The following is an 18,556-nucleotide window of genomic DNA, read 5'->3' on the forward strand; positions in this document are numbered from 1 at the left end:
AATAGGTGCGGGAGGAGGCCATTCAGCCCTTCGAGTCAGCACCGTCATTCATTGTGATCATGGCTGATCATCCCCAATCAATAACCCGTGCCTGCCTTCTCCCCATATCCCTTGATTTCACTAGCCCCTAGAGCTCTATCTAACTCTCTCTTAAATCCATCCAATGATTTGGCCTCCACTGCCCTCTGTGGCAGGGAATTCCATAAATCCACAACTCTGGGTGGAAAAGTTTTTTCTCACCTCAGTCTTAAATGACCTCCCCTTTATTCTAAGACTGTGGCCCCTGGTTCTGGACTCGCCCAACATTGGGAGCATTTTTCCTGCATCTAGCTTGTCCAGTCCTTTTATAATTTTGTATGTTTCTATAAGATCTCCCCTCATCCTTCTAAACTCCAGTGAATACAAAGAACCAACCTTCCACTGGCAAGGATACACTCAATGCCGAAAAAGCAAAATACCAAACGCTTTAACCCAGTCAGAATTTGTACGGGCTGAATGGCCTAATTCTACTCCTATCACTTATGATCTTTTGATCACGTGATCTTATGTAGAAACAAGGAACTGTAGGTGCTGGTTTACCAAGGAAAGATACAAAGTACTGAAGTAACTTCAGTGTGAAGAAGGGTCCAGACCTGGAAAGTCATCTGTCAATTCCCTCCACAGACCAGCTGAGTTCCTCCAGCACTTTGTGGTTTACTTTGAATGACAGGGATTCAGTTCTATTTCAGAGCCGGTCGGTTTTAGTTATGTTCCAAACAGAGGGATTACTAGTTCTTAAACGAAAATAATCCCAACCGAGGCCAGTGATTCCATGCAGAGACATTGAACAGATAGCAGGAACCAAACTGTACAATTGGTCAGGACTGGACATATCACACAGCATGCAGCTGAACTACCACTTTACCCACCTTGTTTAAATCTCCCTCCTATCTCAGAGCTGGGTGACAGAAGGTGCTGCTTCTTCTCGCAGGCAGCAGCCAGTGCAAACCTGCCCTTGCTGCTCCACTCCTTCAGGAAGGTGTGGAAGAGGATGCGGCTGCTCACCACGTCAATGATAGTGAAGGCCTCAGCACTGCAGGGCCCGGGGGATGAGGCCAGGTGGTCCTGCGAGAGGTGAAGCTCAAACTCCTCGTCTATGAAAGAGCCGTCGGCACCGGCATCACAGGTCACCACTGGAGCACAGTCAAGGTGACCAGACGGAGGGACCCCCACTCCTGCTGCACGGTTTGGAGGAGCAGGGCTCATTCTGGCCCGCAGCTGCCTTTTACACTTTGCCTCAGATTTCTCTCTTGTTGCACCAGTCAATGCTATTTTGATTTTGGGAGTCACGGGCTCAGTGGGAGGTGTGGGGGGGACTTCATTCCGACTCTCCGCCCTGGAGTCAGGCTGCTCCTCCAATTCCAAAGCCGGTGACTGGATGAGTGGCACCTGATGAGGAGAGTTCTCCGTTTGGTGCCAGTCCGCTGCACCTTGTTGGTTTGGAGCGCCAGGAGACCGAGAGCCGGCAGTTTCAGTAGACTTCCTCAAAAAACCAGGAAGGTCCACCAGGGTTGTTTCTGCTCTGGTGCTTTGGCCATTTAAACTTGATCGTCTCAAACCTGCAGAGGTTGGCAGCTGGTTCAGCAGATCCTTCATGGCTGAATTGAGCTCCAGCGAAGTGTCTGACCACATTGCTGTGTTGTCATTCATCACCGCATGGTCACCCAGTGATTGGGATAAATCTTCTGTGAACACACCTTGCTCTGGCTTGTCATTTAGACGATCATTCACCATTTTCTCTTCCTGCAGCCTCACATCATCAGCAATATCTGAGGTACTCCCGTCCCTATTCTCCGCCTGCGACTCCTTCAAGCTACCGATCAGACAGTTGTCGTTTTGACTGGTGTCTGCAAAATCGGAGGGGTTGAAGGACAAGTCATTCCAGTGCAAACTTGCTTCAGGAGTTCCCCTGATCCTCTGCACATCATTTTGCTCTTGAGTGCCAACCTCTGCAAAGAGACGGAGTGAAGTGGGGGTCTGCGTGAGCCTGTGTGCTCCAGACACCCGCGGCTGACCAGGGGAAAATCCCTGCGCATTCACCTCATCGTTTGAGCACGGCTCGGTGAAACTATCGAACAGACTGTCGCTCACGTTCAGGGTCGTCTCATTGTCAGTGAGGGAATGGCGTCGCGGTTCGTGATCACTGCGCTGGAGCTCACTGCAACCCGTGTCGCTCACGGCACCATTCAGCGTTTGTGCTGCTGGCTTGCTTTCTTCCCAAGAGGCTGGCGTCTTGTACTCCAGCAGGAAGTTCTCCAGTTGAGTGTCAGTCAAGGACAGCTCATTGGCTCTCAGTGAATGCTGGATGATCTGGGGGGATGCAACAGGAACGCTGTTGACAGAGACCACCGTGGGTTTCACCAAGTCAGGAACGACAACGGAGCTGGAGTGTGTTAAATGCAGAGCTTGCCTCACAACAGGCTTGTTTTCCACTACCTCCATCTCATTTGCAGTGTCACTACCTGCCAGGTCAGGCTTTGCTTCAGTATTACCCCACAGCTCCCCATTTTGTGTCCCAGACTGGACCTGCACGGTGCTCCCAGCATGCTGTTGGTATTTGCAAGGAGCCAACTCCATGGCACCTTGTTCTATGATCTTCTCAATTTGTGAATCCAGCTGAAAGCTCTCCTCAAATTCCCCGGCTGAAGAACTCAGCTCGGGTGACTTGCAGCCAGCAACGTTCAAACCGTTGGTATTACACTCACTAACAACACAATCTTCATTCTTTGGATGACCAGAGTCATTCTCTACGTGACATGGGTGCAGAGTTTGAACGGTATTTTCTGCCCCAACCTTCTCTTCAAGCTGCACATCACGTGTTTTGTCCAGAACACAATCCCTTCCGACCATATTCCTCTCAACTGGAATGTCGCACAGAACATGCTGTATGACGCTTGGCTGATCCGTACTGGTCCCCTTACAGTTCCCGTCGACTCTGATACTAATATTTTCTTTGGGAATGTTACCCGATGGCTGCCTTTCAGTAGCTCCCCCGTTGGAGATGAAACCCCCTCTCTCTGCCTCCCTCACACATGTTATCGCAGCCTGGACAGCAACACGTTCCACATGTTCCACAACTGCGCCTTCAGTCAGCCCGAGTCTCCCCTCCACTGGCGCCACTCCAGAGGCACCAGCTCCAGTTTCGTCACTGCTCTCAGCAGCCTCCCGCTGGGCACCAGTCACAGGCTGCTCATGGTTCCATTCAATGCCCATTGACGCCAAATCTCGCTGAAGAAGACTCCTGGCCTCGTGTATAATCAACACGGCAGCTTCTCTCTCAGTCAGCGCCTTCCGTCCGCTCACCCAGATACATCGTGTCCTCCTGCGCTCCTGAGCTTCATACTCACTCTCGTCGACTGCTGTCCGAGAGCTGAGGGAAGAGCAAGTGATATAATCAAGTCACAGAGTCTTACAGCACGGAAACAGGCCCAGCCCAACTTGCCCACACCGGCCAACACGCCTCTTCTACACTAGTCCCACCTGCCTGCATTTGGCCCATATCCATCTAAAGTGATTGTGTGGAATTCTCTGCCTCAGAGGGCGGCGAAGACTGGTTCTCTGGACGCTTTCAGGAGAGAGTTAGATAAAGCTCTTTGGGATATGGAGAGAAGGCAGGAACGGGGTCCTGATTGTGGATGATCAGCCATGATCACATTGATCAAAGGGGCGAATGGCCTACTCCTGCACCTATTGTCTATAAAGCTGTCCTATAGTACCTGCCTCAACTACCTCTTCCGGCAGCTCGATCCATGCACCTACTATGCTTTGCATGAATAAGTTACCCCTCACAATCGTATTAAATCTTCCCACCCTCACTTTAAACTGGCTCTCGATTCCCCTTCTCTGGGCAAAAGACTTTGTGCATCTGCCCAAACTATTCCTCTCATGATTTTGTACACCTCTACAAGATCTCCCCTCATCCTCCTGCGCTCCAAAGAATAGAGTCCCAGCCTATTCACTATTGGTTTAGTGGCAGCAATGTCAAATCTCACAAAAGGGAGGAAAGGTGATGATTCTTGCATTAATAAATTAAGGAATGCGAAGTAGAGAAATTTGAAGTCTACATAATGTATTAAAACATTGACAGTTGCTGCATTGTACATAATTCTCAAGCCTACATAAAACAAATTCTGAGTGCGATTTAAAGCTGTACCTTTTAAAGGGGACTGCGTTTCTCAGCGCTGTTTCTACGTTGGTGGGGCTCCCTTGCGCCAGCTCGGAGATGGTGCAGTATCCAGCGTTGTATAGCGCTCGGGCGCGCTGGGCGTTCAGCAAGGAAACCCGCACCAGCTCACACAGCTGCCGCTGGACACCAAAACTGAGGCGGCTCTGGAACTGTGAGAGGAGCAACTCCATGTTGTGCCATCCCAGCCGGTTACTGAACACCGTCACCATGCCTGTACAGGTACAGAGTTAGACAACTAGTTTACCGAGGAACAGTGAATGCTATCCAATCAGATCAAAAAAACAATACATCCGTGCCGATCCAATCAGATCAAAAAAACAATACATCAATACAATTGGGTCAAACTCAAGTACAATATGTAGAGCAAAGGGGAAGATACAGTGCAGGATATAGATATCTCCCCCTCACCTGTATTCACCTGTCACGTGCCAGGCTTTGTTCTGCCACTCCTCTCTTCCCACCACCCCCGCCACAATCAGTCTGAAGAAGGGCCCTGACCTGAAACGTCACCTATCCATGTTTTTAAGAGATCCTGCCTGACCCGCTGAGTTACTCCAGCACTTTGTGTCCTTTTTGTAAACCAGTGCCTGCAGTTCCTTGATCTGAAGAATCTAGTTCTCAGCATTGTAGCGCATCAGTTCCAGAGACAAAGTCCAATGTCCGCAATGGGGTAGAGGTGAATCGGACAGTACCCTAGCTTATGGAAGAACCGTTCAGAAGCCTGATAACAGAGGGGAAGAAGCTGTTCCTGAGTCTGGTGTTGCGCGCTTTCAAGCTTCCGTACCTCCTGCTGCACGGGAGCAGGCAGAAAGATTGTGTGGCTGCTTTTCTGAGAGTGCGAGAAGTATAAATGGAGTCTAGAAAATATAATCCGACATGGAACAGTGCGGTGTAGCACGGAAATAGGCCTTACGGTCCCCACCGTCCTTGCTGGACATGCTGCCATGATAAAAACTCATCTCAATCACGCATAGTTTCTATCACCCCATTCCCAGCATATCCATGTGTCTATCCAAAAGCCTCTTAAACGCCACCACCACCCCTGGCAGCACGTCCCAGGCACCCACCACCTTCTGTGTAAAAAAACATGCCCCCCACATCTCCTTGAACTTTGCCCGTTCACCTTAAAGCTCTACCCTCTAGTCTTTGACATTTCTACCCAAGGGAAAACGCTTTATCCTCTAAAATGTCCCCAAAACCCTAAATGCTCTAAAAACACTAACAGTTTCTTAAATCACTGCCATTTCCACCCTGGGAAAATAGTTATGTCTACCCTATGTATGGCCTCATCATTTTATATACTTCTATCAGGTCTCCCCTCAACCTCTGGCATTCCAGAGAAAACAAACCAAGTCTTTCCGACCTCTGCTTACCATTAAACCCTCTAATCCAGACTATATTCTGGTAAAAAGACACAAGGTGCTGAAATAACTCAGCAGATCAGGCAGCATCTCTGGAATAGTAGGAATGGGTGACATTTCGGGTCGAGACCCTCCTTCAGACTGAGAGTCAGGGGAGAGGGAGACACGGAGATAAGGAAGTGTAAGGTGTGAAAATGAGACAAAGGGGATGAATATCAAGGACAATGCAGAATAGATCATTGTTAGCTAGGAGATGGTGAAAATGAAGCAAACACAGATAAAATTAAATTCAGACTGGTCGGAGAACTAGGAAGGGGGAGGGATGGAGAGAGAGAAAGCAAGGGTTACTTTAAGTTAGAGAAGTCAATGTTCATACCGCTGGATTGTAAGCTGCCCAAGCGAACTCTGACAGTGGAGGAGGCCCAGGACAGAAAGGTCAGTGTGAGAATCGGAGGGGGAGTTAAAGTGCTGAGCCACCGGGAGATCAGGTAGGTTAAGTCCCTCTGAGCGGAGGTGTTCAGTGAAACGATCGCCGAGCCAGCGCTTGGTCTCGCCGATGTACAGGAGCTGACACTTGGAACAGCGGATAGTCGATGAGGTTGGAGGAGGTGCAAGTGAACCTCTGCCTCACCTGGAAAGACTGTTGGGGTCCTTGGATGGAGTCGAAGGGGGGAGGTAAAGGGACAGGTGTTGCATCTCCTGCGGTTGCTAATCCTTCTATCCCATTCTACCCCATTCCTTCTATCTCCAGCTGGAGTGACTATCTCCAGCACTTTGTGCTTTCTTTAGTAAACCAGAAACAAGTTCATTGTGTCAGCATTCTGGCAAATCTCTTCAAACAACTCCAAAGCAAATTTATCTTGCACAAAGAATGGAAGGAAGGAAGGGTTTTAAATTCTCCTTTAAAGCAGTCTATGTTGGTTGGATTGAGTTATTAGTTGCCAATGTTTACACTTCACCTGCATAGGTTGCTGCAGATTGCTGCAAAGATTGAAGCTGCCCTCGACTGCAGTGGAATTTGTTAGCAACGTTTGCAAGAGGAACTTCATTGATTAGGTCTAGAAGCACCAGACTGGTAAAAAACCTAGACGAGTCGAAGGAATTAAAAGGTTATGCAGATTGACAGCAATTTACTTCATACAGCACGGAAAGAGACAATTTAACCACCTCATCCATGCCGACCATCGAACCTAGTCTCATTTGCCCAAATTCCCGTTATATTCCTCTAAATCTTTGCTATCCATGTACCTGTCCAAGTGACTTTTAAAAGATGAAGAAGACATTTCATAATTTTCAACCATTTTCATTTTTAACAAACACTTACAAACATATTTATCTTTTAGAATCCAACAATAGCATTGGCATCCCCTCAATTCTCAACTGATCTTGATACATCAGCAAAATGTAAATAAATGGAACAACAGATGATGGAAACGTGTAGAACGCCAAGTGTTGGTGGAACTCCACGGGTCAGGCAGTGTCTGTGGAGGGGACGGACAGGCAACATTTCATGTCAGGACCCTTCTTCAGACTGGAGAAGGGTCCCGGCCCAAGACATGGGCAGCACAGTGGCTCAGTGGTAGAGTTTGATCTTGACTGCACGGAGTTTGTACGTTCTCCCCGTGACCGTGTGGGTTTTCTCCGGGTGCTCTGGTTTCCTCCCACACTACAAAGATATACATGTTTGCAGTTAATTGGCTTTGGTGAAAATTCTCGCTAGTGTGCAAGATAGTGTTAGTGTAAGGAGATCGTTGGTCGGCGTAGACTCGGTGGGCCGAAGAGCCTGTTTCCGCACTGCATAGCAAAACTAAACTAAACATTGGCTAATACAAGCTCTTCAGAGATTATGCCTGAGCCGCCGTGTTACTCCAGCAATCCAGCAAATACTTTCAGCATTTCTCTTTACAGTCGGAATGGCGTTAAGATAATGCTACAGTGGGTCCCCTGCATGTCAAACATCTCCTAGACCTACTAGTGAGATGAGATTATCCATCCACTCACACAAGGAAAATTGACACTAACTATCAGTGATTATCAGTAAGAAACAGTTTAATTATTTGTTAAAGATAGACACAAAATGCTGGAGTAACTCAGCGGGACAGGCAGCATCTCTAGGGAGAAGGAGTGGGCAGTGGCGGACTGGCCAGGGTGTCAGCTTGCCCGATGGCAAGTGGGCCCCTGATGAAGTGGGCCCCCTTTGTCTCCTGGCATCCAATATTTTTAGACCCAGTCCGCCACTAGGAGTGGGTGACATTTCAGGTCGAGACCCTTCTTTCTCTCGACCCAAAACGTCACCCATTCCTTCTCTCCAAAGATGCTGCCTGTCCTGCTGAGTTACTCCAGGATTTTATGTCTACGGTTTAAACCAGCATCTGCAGTTCCTTCCTAATTATTTGTTAAAACCAATTTACCTGTCAACAGAATAATTCTATCTTCTAGATAATGAAAACAAAATGGATGGGATGTGGCAAGAGGAAATTAAATTGAGACGTAGTGATGCAGGTTAGAAATACAACATATTTTCCCCACGGCCCCAGGTTATCCAATGCATAATGGATCCTTACACATCAATCAAGTCCAAGTGCCAATCTGCCATTTGTCCTTCGCTGATTCTGAGCAATGATTAACAAGCGGCTAGAATCCCATTAATTACCATCCAATGAATCGCTTCTGCCGGAGGATGATTTGAACCAACTTCACCATCGAATAGTCCTGCCGTTAATGTTCACATCAATCACCATCTGTGGAAGGAATGGACAGGCGACGTTTCGGGTCAGGACCATTCTTTCCGAGTCTGTAGAAGGGTCCTGACCAAAAACATCGCTTGTCCCTCCCCCTCCATAGATGCTGCCTGACCTGCTGACTTCCTCCAGCAGATAATACCCATTAGTCCACGCTCCATTATTCAAGATTCCAGCATCTGCGCTTCCTTGTGTCTTCATTCAATTCGGTCTTAGAGGTGAGCATTTTTTAATTAACTCCCACGGCCCAGGCACCATGGACATTTATAGCTTGAGCCTGGATGCCTAAAGGCATAGAGCACTTTTTTTTATAATATTGCAGTTCAGAATTTGATGAGACTCCAGGAATTCATACCTCAGCAATAAATCACTGGCAGGGGAAAATAAACTGCTGAAACAAGGTAAGCAGAAGTCAGTAAGTCATGAGTACCTTTTGTGGATGGCCATCTGCCTGTGCTGTTTGCCAGTCTTGGCAATGAGCTTCCCTTTAATGGAGCGAGCCAAGAAACCTTCCTCGATGCCAACCAACTCTGCCACTCTCTTCATGGAGGCTGACAACTTCTCCCACAAGCAAAAGAACTGGTACCAGTCGATGGTTACCCATTCCTCATAGACGGGTGTGATCTAAAGACAGTGGACAAAGATAAAACCATGTTGGCATTTCACCATGCCGAGAGCTTTCCACAAGTGCGATGTTCTCTGTTGATTGGTAGACAACGGCAGACATCACTCACACTAGCCACGGTACTGGATCTGACGCAGAACATTGAACAGCACTGGACAAAAAATGGCCCTTCGGCCCACAATGTCCGTGCCAAACAAGATGCCAAGTTCTCCTGCACTGATTCATATCCCTCCATTCCCTGCAAATCCATGTGCCTATCTAACAACATTATCATATCTGCTTCCACAATCACCCCAGGCATCACGTTCCAGTCACTCTCTGTGTAAAAAAGCTTGCCCCACACCCCTCAAACTTTGCCCCTCTCGCCCCAAAGTCATGCCCTGTAGCCTCCCGACACTTCCACTCCGGGGCCGCCCTTCCCATCCATGCCTCCCAAAATACTTCCATCAGGTTTCCCCAGCCCCTGATGTTCCAGAGAAGACAATCCAAGTTCGTCCAACCTCTCCCTACGTATAGATAGTACCCACTAGTCCAAGCTTCAGTCTGGCAAACCGTTTCTGCACCGTCTCCAAAGCCTTCACATCCTTCCTGCAATGTGTTGACCAGGCCTGCACACCATACTCCACAATAACGCAGCAGAGTTTTAATATTAACAGAAGTGGCTTTTTCATACGCGATAGGAGAACAGCAAAGTAGGAACTACTGTGAGCAAAAATTATATACAAACCACAATAGTTTGCACGGCTTTTCCAGGGAAGAGCATAAATAAAACCATCTCAGATGGTTCTGCAGTCTCAGAGGTTCAGATGAAACACCATTCACCTCACATTAATACCATCATCTCTCTCCACTGATGCTGCATGTCTTGGTGTGTATTTCCAATGCTACTGTTTTAAATTCAGATTTTGAGATACAGCACTGAAACAGGACTTTTGGCCACGCCAACCAGCGATCACCCTGTACACAAGCACTATTCTATACAACACTAGGGACATTTTTTACCAAAGCCAATTAACCTACAAATCTGCACGTCTTTTCTGGAGTATGGGAGGATACCGGAGTACGCGGAGAAAACCCACGTGGTCACGGGGTGAACGTACAAACTCCATACAGACAGCACCCGCAGTCAGCATCAAAGCCGGGTCTCTGGTGCTGCAAGGCAGCAAATCTACCGCTGCGGCTCAGTGCCGCCACCATTATAATACCAGACGCAGAATGCCTCGAACGGGAGACAACATGCAATTGTTTACATGCTGCAAAATATATTCTGCTGGCCTGATGTTCAAGGTGATGTCAAAATCACGAGGTCTACACATTGGGGTAGCACTCAGAGCGAGGTCTATAAAACAAGGATGCCGTTGAATGGGATCAATGAACATCGTACCTGATAGAGAATGTGAAGGTCGTTCTCCAACACAAATCCCTTCATTGCTTTTTGCAAGTCCGCAAAAATTCTCAGTGCATCTGGTGGGGAGAGGGAAGAGGCGAGAGTGGCCGCTCCTAACTGTGTGGGATGATAGAGTTGAACTGAAAAATATAAAACGTATTCATTACTATTACATCATAATAATACGGAAGCTATGTAGCCTGCGATATCCCTAGTGATTCACTGAATGAGGTGGGCGCTAGTCTCACACTCTAACCTCTCTCCCCTACATCCTTGTCTTGGGACTTGGTTACACAAGACTGCGTTACCATGGAGTGGAGCTCACCAAACCATAGTCTCTCTTGCTCATGATATGTAGACGTAGAGCTATGGTGAGTGTGGCAAAGTGGTCTAACCAGCAACCGGTGCGGAAGCTAATCATTCTCAACCATTTAGAGTGTTGCGTGCAGTACTGGTCGACCCAATGCAGGAAGGATGTGAAGGCTTTGGAGAGGAAGCAGAGGAGGATTACCTGAATGATGCCTGGATTGGGGAGAATTAGCTAGAGACAGACTTGGATTGTTTTCTCTGGAGCACCGGGGAAGGGGGGGAGACCTGCTGGAGGTATGTGGTGTTGTACGGATGGGATGGGTGGTCCCGGTGTGGAAGTGTCGAGGGCTGGAGGAGTGGCACTAGGGTGAGGGGCAAATGGGGGGGGGGGGGGGGGGGGTGGTACAGTTTTTTTTTTAAACTACTGAGAGTGGTGGGTGTGTGGAACTTGCTGCCAAGGGTGGTGGTGGAGGCAGATACGATAGCATCTTTTAGATAGGCACATGGATATGCAGGGAATGGAGGGAACTGGATCACGTGCTGGCAGAGGAGATTAGTTTAACTTGGTATCATGTTTGGCACGGAGGTTCAGGTGAGACCTGATAAAAAGTTTTTAAAATTGTGAGAGGCATAGGTAGGGCAGACAGGCAGAGCCTTTTCCCCCAGGGTGGAAATGTCACAAACTAGAGGCCAGAGCTTGAAGGTGAGAGGGGCGAAGTGTAAAGGAGGTGTGCAGAGCAAGTTGTTTTAATTATAGAGGTTTGTGGGTGCACGTATATCCATGTGCCGATCTAAACGTCTCTTAAACACCACTTTCGTACCTGCCTCCACTACCCCTGGCAGCATATTCCAGGCACGCACCTCCTTTAGCCTCAGAATAGTAAGATTAAACGAGTACTTACCAGTGCGAAGTTTGATCTGTATTTTATGAGGAGTTACGATGAGGGATTACGTGAAGAACCCACCCAGCGCGCAGGCGCGGCATACTTCCAAGCAGCGGTGTGGAATCACAGATAGACACAAGTTGAAGTAAAGATAGTAAAGACCAATGAGACATCAGTCCGAGTTTGATCTATACAATGAGGGTGGGAGCGGAGGGCACGTAATCCCTCATCGTAACTCCTCATAAAATACAGATCAAACTTCGCACTGGTAAGTACTCGTTTAATCTTACTATTTTACTTCGGAGTCACGTGAGTGACTACGTGAAGACTTCAAAGGTCTGTGATTTCAAACCGTGTAACAGTTATATCACTCACTGCCGAAAGATCATCGAGGGAGGAAGTGGTATCTAAAGACCAACAAGTTTGTTTAGTTATAAAAGAAATGTTTATTAACTACAACAAAAAATAGCTCCCCTGGGCTTTTAAATTATAACTTTGCGGTTTCTAAAATTCTTTCCGCAAAGACGTCCTTTTCCATCAGCGGTTTCCTGTAGAATTTTTGGAATGTCGATTCCCTTGACCATCCCGCTGCTCTGAGGATGTGGTCTAGGGGAACCTGCATCCTATCCGCCGCTGAGGTGGACGCTGCCCTGGTTGAATGGGATTTAAAAACATCTGTGTTAATCCCTGCCATGTTAAGGACCTGTTTCAACCATCTGGATATTGTCTGGCTGGTAACCCGTCCAAAAGGCTTTTTGTGGCTGACCCATAAGGCTTTTTCTCTCCCTCTAAGAGTTTGGGTAGGGTCTAAATAATGATGAAGGTGGGTCACCACACACAGCCTAGGTTCTGGAGGGTATGCCCGGAAGATCAACGGGGAGTTGGATGTACCTGGTCTGCTCTGTTTTACCAACCCCGGCATGGTGAAAGTAATGGTATCTGGGGTGGTCACCATGTGGTTCAGATTTAACTGATGCAGCGACTGAACCCTCTGAGCTGAGACAAGCGCCATGAGCATGAGGGTCTTATAAGTGGACTGTTCCAGGCTCAGGGATCCCACCGGAGGCCAACCTCGAAGGTGTGTCAATACTACACTCACATCCCACATATGGGTGTATCTAGGTGTAGGGGGTTTGGTGTTATAGATCCCTTTAAGGAGTTTGATAACCAGAGGGTGGGATCCCACACTATGCTGTCCTATGGGCATAAGGTATGCGGACAGGGCGCTCCGAGCTGTATTGATGGCACTGTAGCTCATCTTAAGGTCATGGTGCAGGTGGGCCAGGAACTCCAGCACATCCGAGATCGAAGCCGTCTTGTAGGATGTCCCTGCTTCCAGACAGTACTGTTCCCATTTCCTGATGTAGGTCAGGTACTGTTTTTTGGTGGAAACTCGCAGGGATGCCGACATGGTGGCGATTGTTCTCTCTGATAACCCCAATCCCCGGTAAGGTCTGTTCAGAATCTGGAAACCAGGAGGTTCAATTTTTGGTGGCATGGATGACTAATGCCAGTTACCGGGTGAGTCAATAATTGGGGGTGGTTATGAAGGACCATAGGTGTCTCTACCACCATGTCGTGGAACATTGGGAACCATGGTTGGGTAGGCCAGTCGGGCACGACCAGAATGCCAGAGGCTGAGTCTGCCTGAATTTTCTGGAGTACCCGACTGATGAGGCAGAAGGGAGGGAAAGCATAGAAAAAGAAATTTCCCCAATCCAGCGTGAAGGCATCTACCGCTGCTGCCTCTGGGTCTGGTTCCCAAGCCACATACATGGGTAGTTGGTGATTTAATCTAGACGCAAACAAATCTATATCTGGCGTACCATATTGCTTGACAATTCTAGCAAATAGTTTTGGGTCCAACATCCATTCGATGTTGTCATTGAATTTTCGTGACCTGGTGTCCGCCACTAAATTTAGCTTGCCTGGTAAATAGGCAGCTGATAGCCAAATATGTCTCTCGACACACCATTGCCAGATTATAGCAGTTAATTTGTCGCATGATACTGATTTTATGCCACCCATGTGCTGGATATAAGATACCGCCGTAGTGTTGTCGATCATAATCCTAACATGCACATGCCGCATATCAGATGCATATGCTTTTAGCCCATAAAAGGCGGCGAGCATTTCCAAGAAGTTAATGCCCAGTGATTGTAGTAGCGATGCCTCTGAGTTAGTCCATCTGCCACCTGTGCTGTCTATGGAGTTAGTAGCTCCCCAGCCTAAAGCACTGGCATCCGTTGTAATGGTTATGTTAGGATTGGTTACGGCGATAGGACTGTGACTGTGCCAAATATTATCAACCCACCACTGAAGTTCTGATTTGGCTTCAGTGGGTAATTCCATTTTGCGGTCATAATGCCCCCTATTAAGACGTAATGCATGAGTCCTTGCTCTTTGCAAATTTTGATAATGCAAGGGCCCATGTTGGGCAGCCGGGAATGCTGCTACTATAGAGCCAATAACTCTGGCTACGTGCCGTATCCTTGGTTGCGGTGTAGCAATTAAATGGTTACAAGCTTCGATGAGTGAAACTTTTTTGTCTCTGGGCAGAGTGACAGTCATATGAATAGTGTCAATAGTGAAGCCTAGGTAATCCATGTTAGTAGTAGGCTCCAATATTGATTTATCTGGGTGAAGGATGAATCCCAAAGTTTCAAGGAGTTGTTTAGTGGCTAAAACTCCTGCGACAGCTAGTTCCCTTGTTCTCCCTAATATGAGAACATCGTCCAGATAGGCCACGACTAAATGTTTTAGTTCTCTCAATTTTTTCATGGCCACTTTGAGAATTTTTGTAAATAATCTGGGAGCTGTCGTTAAACCATTGGGCAAGGCTCTGTACTGCCATAGCTGGCCCATCCAGATAAATTTCAGATATTTGTAATAATCTCTATGAATGGGTACCAAATAGTAAGCATCCTTGATATCTATGCTTGCCATGTAGTATCCCTTGGAGATCAGTTGTCTGGCAGTGACAAATGTCTCCATTTTGAAATGTTGATACTCAACATCTTTTTTGGATTTGAGAAAAATATTTGATACAAATTCTTGCGGCTCGTGTGTGGTCATTTCTATGATGCCTTTAGCCACGAGCCGATCTAGTTCAGCTTGTCCTTCTACCTTCTCAACTGCTGAGGGAAGGAATACCCTTTGGGGCATGTGCTGAACTGGCGGTTCTATGCCTGGTTTGAATTCAATTTTGTATCCACTGATACTGTTGAGTATAAACTTATTGTTAGTAAGGGAGCACCAAACATGCTTGAAGAACCTCAAACGTCCTCCTGTTAATACAACACCCTTTGTCTGTGCATGTTGGCAGGAACCAGACCCACCTACCTCCATGTTTATTTGTGGGGCCGTTTTCGATAGGTTTGGCCCAAGGTTGTCCGTGTTGGTGCTGCGGTGGGGCGGCGCATCTTCCCACGGCTCCGCCCTGGGCCCCGCTCTAAAAAAGAGCTCTGGGGGTAGTGGGAGGCGGTCACCAGGCTTTCACCAGCTCGGTACCTGCTGGTGGATGCTGAGGCGTGCTGCCAACTGGGTGTCTTCACCCTGCTCGGTCCTGGCCCTGCCCTCATGAGGCCTACTGGTTTGGCCGCCTCTTCCAACTCCTTCAGTTTTTTGGCCAAATCTGCACCAAATAGCAGCGCCTCTCGTTCGGGCGCTGGAGCTTTGCAGAGGCCTGCATATGTCGGGTTGAGGGCAGGCCTAATGTTGTCCCGCCGTAGGCTATTGAGCTCATAAGTGGTGCTGCACATCAGTGCGAGTGCATCCTGCTGGGGTATGGTTAGGTCTTCGTTCCCCACGGACCGAGCAAAGGCGGTGATGGCTGCTGAGTGGAGCTTCAGGACTCGCTGCATCTTTACTTCCTGAGCCCTGATCTGCTGCCCCAGCTGGTTCCATATCTGCCCGTTGACCGTTTTGACCCGCAGCGCCTCGCAATTCTCTGGCGCTGTGTACGTGTCAAGGGCCTGCTGGACGACCTTGTCCTGCAGCGGGTTGTTGGACAGCCTGTTAATGCTGGCCGCCATTCTGGGTGGCAATACCATCCCAGTCGTTGGGGGCGCTGCGTACCGGCCCACTACACCCAGTAGCTCTTCTTCTAGCACGCCCGGCATACTGATGTTATCCTCCGCCTGCCCTTGGGATAGGCCAGCCCAGTCCTGGCCTCCCTTACTGCCCTCGAACATAGAGGGTACAGAAGGGTGTGGTGAGGAGGAGGCCAAAGCCCGTCCTCCTGGGAGATGCCTAGCCTGCATCTCCTCATCGATCATACGCTCTAGGAGCTGCCTCATGCAGCTGATGCGAGCGTCTCCCCGTTTCGGTGGTGGAGAGCGTTCCCGTTCCTCCGATGAATCGGAGGACACCGGCCGGTCGGTCTTGTGAGTAGCTTTCCTCCCTGTGCGGGGCGTCGATATCTGCAGCACAGGGGGCGGCTCGGTGTCGGGTGAGCGGGAGCGTTGAAAAGGCTCCTCCGCTACGAGTGGCTGCCGCCCAGCTATGGACCCCTCCTCGGGTGGAGTTGGGCAGGCAGTCCTTCTGGCTGGTCGCTTTCGAGAGGCCATAATTCTCCCTTGAGCGACTCTGTAACACAAAAAAGGCACTTACCTGAGGTCTTGTCTTTATGCTGCAGCTGGAGAGCCTGGCTCCAGCTGCTGCCGCTGTTGCACTGCTGACGTAATGCCGCGCCTGCGCGCTGGGTGGGTTCTTCACGTAGTCACTCACGTGACTCCGAAGTAAAATTAAAGGACATTCTTTTAGGAAGGAGATGAGGAGGAATTTATTTAGTCAGAGGGTGGTGAATCTGTGGAATTTGTTGCCAAGGAACGCTGTGGAGGCCGCGTGGATATTTTTAAGGCAGAGATAGATCAATTTTTGATTATTACGGCTGTCAAGGGTTATGGAGAACGGGGTTAGGAGGGAGAGATAGATCAGCCATGATTGAATGGCGGCGTAGACTTGATGGGCTGAATGGCCTAATTCTACTCCTATTCCATGACCTTTTGTGCGTTCCCACCCTGGGATAAAGGTTCTGGCTCTCTATCCTGAGCCTAAGCCTCAACATCCTTCCTGTAATGGGACAATCAGAACTGCACACAATACTCCAAATGCAGCCTAGACAAATAGAGTGACAAAATGGCCTCTTATACTCAATGCCTTTTAGATGAATCAAGAGAAATAAAAGTAAAAAAAGTTATCCAAGTGCACCGTGACAGCTCTATGACTGAGATGAGAGGACAGTTTTTCAGCCTGTTCCATTTGTTACATAGTCAAGGTGGAAAGAAAATTAGCTTGCAAAAAATCTGGAAATTAAAATAGGCAAGTTCACCATTATAGGGGTCTACAAATATTCAAAGTAAAACAATAAGTCACATTTATAAACTACAAATTTGAATGTCAATGAAGTTAAACTGGGTACAGGATATTAAATAAACAAAGTTAAACTGAAATGGAAAATTACATTAAATTGGTAAAACTTCAATGAAGCCTGGGTGATCTGCATAAAATAAAATTAAACTAATTTTAATGTTCACGGTGGCACAGCGGTAGAGTTGCAGCCTTACAGCACCAGAGACCCGGGTTCGATCCTGACTAAGGTGGCTATCCGTACGGAGTTTGCACGTTCTGCCAATGACTTGCGTGGGTTTTCCTCGGGATCTCCAGTTTCTTCCCACACTCCAAAGACGCACAGGTTTGTAGCTTCTGTAAATTGTAAATTATCCCTAGTGTGTAAGATAGCGTTAGTGTGCGTGGATTGCTGGTCGGTGGGGACTTGTTGGGCCGAAAAGCCCGCTTCCGTGCTGTATCTCAAAACTAAATCTTTAAAACTAAACAAAAATATAAGGTATAATAATGTGTAAAATAATATGCAGAATGGAACTAGCTTCAGAACAGTAGAAATTGTTAGACTGAACACTAGAAGTGCATTATTTGCCTAATAATAAAATCGAATGATGAGAAAAATATTACTTTTGTCTCCTTCCCGCTCCCCCTCGTGGATGTGGATGAGCTCATTCTCCATGAGGTACTCGATGGAATCCTCGATGGCATTGCCCTGGATCGATGCTCCTTCTCTGCCGTGTGCACTGGCAGCCAGCAGTGTGCATGAAGTGTAGACCTGCACATCCTCCGGCGTGCTGGCAACGCCGCTCACTATGATCTGTAGAGTAAAAACAACTTGTACTAGTTCTGCAAGGTGCAAACTGTTACCTAGGTTTGATTGCCTCATCGCATGGTGTGGATTAGATCCAATCACCAAATACTAGTGCAGCACAACTTCCCAGCTAACTCAAATAATACCTTAAACAATATCCTTCCTCAGACTTAACCACAGTGTGTTGGTATAGATGACATGATCTCTTCCCAGACAGTTTAGACAATAGGTGCAGGAGTAAGCAATTTGGCCCTTCGAGCCAGCACCGCCATTCAATGTGATCATGGCTGATCATCCCCAATCAGTACCCCGTTCCTGCCTTCTCCCCATATCCCCTGACTCCGTTATTTTTAAGAGCCCCATCTAGCTCTCTCTTGAAAGTATCCAGAGAACCTGCCTCCACCGCCCTCTGAGGCAGTGAATTCCACAGACTCATCACTCTCTGTGAGAAAAAGTGTTTCCTCAACTCCGTTCTCCATGCTTACTCCTTATTCTTAAACTGTGCCACCTGGTTCTGGACTCCCCCAACATCGGGAACATGTTTCCTGCCTCTAGCGTGTCCAAGCCCTTAACAATCTTATATGTTATAATGAGATACCCTCTCATCCTTCTAAACTCCAGAGTGTACAAGCCCAGCTGCTCCATTCTCTACTTGCACTTGTGCCTTAAGTTGGGAGATACAGTAAAAAGCACAGAATAGGGTTTAATCTTGGTCTCTGGAGCTGAGGCAGTGGCTCTCTCTACCAGCTGTGACTCTCAGCTTGCTTTGGTATCAATTACACACCCACCCAACAACTTGAGATAACACTAAACATCTCCAAATCTATGCAACCACAAGCTTCTTGGCATCCAAAGTCAATGCCCTGC

The 18,556-nt window shown here is 47.9% G+C and overlaps 1 protein-coding gene across 1 annotated transcript in view; it reads right to left on the reverse strand.

Annotated features, from left to right (window-relative positions):
• Nucleotides 1-18,556, reverse strand: part of polq (polymerase (DNA directed), theta) — an 85,855-nt gene that overhangs the window by 36,769 nt on the left and 30,530 nt on the right. The window contains exons 14-19 of the mRNA XM_055644283.1: nucleotides 17,506-17,695; nucleotides 10,337-10,479; nucleotides 8,758-8,951; nucleotides 6,546-6,670; nucleotides 4,193-4,436; nucleotides 909-3,409 (exon numbers count right to left, since the gene is read on the reverse strand). Of these exons, the coding sequence (XP_055500258.1) occupies nucleotides 909-3,409; nucleotides 4,193-4,436; nucleotides 6,546-6,670; nucleotides 8,758-8,951; nucleotides 10,337-10,479; nucleotides 17,506-17,695 (3,397 nt within the window). The remainder of the gene's footprint in view (nucleotides 1-908; nucleotides 3,410-4,192; nucleotides 4,437-6,545; nucleotides 6,671-8,757; nucleotides 8,952-10,336; nucleotides 10,480-17,505; nucleotides 17,696-18,556) is intronic.

The sequence above is a fragment of the Leucoraja erinacea genome, chromosome 13, assembly GCF_028641065.1.
Source record: "Leucoraja erinacea ecotype New England chromosome 13, Leri_hhj_1, whole genome shotgun sequence".
NCBI classification, from domain to species: Eukaryota; Metazoa; Chordata; class Chondrichthyes; order Rajiformes; family Rajidae; genus Leucoraja; species Leucoraja erinaceus.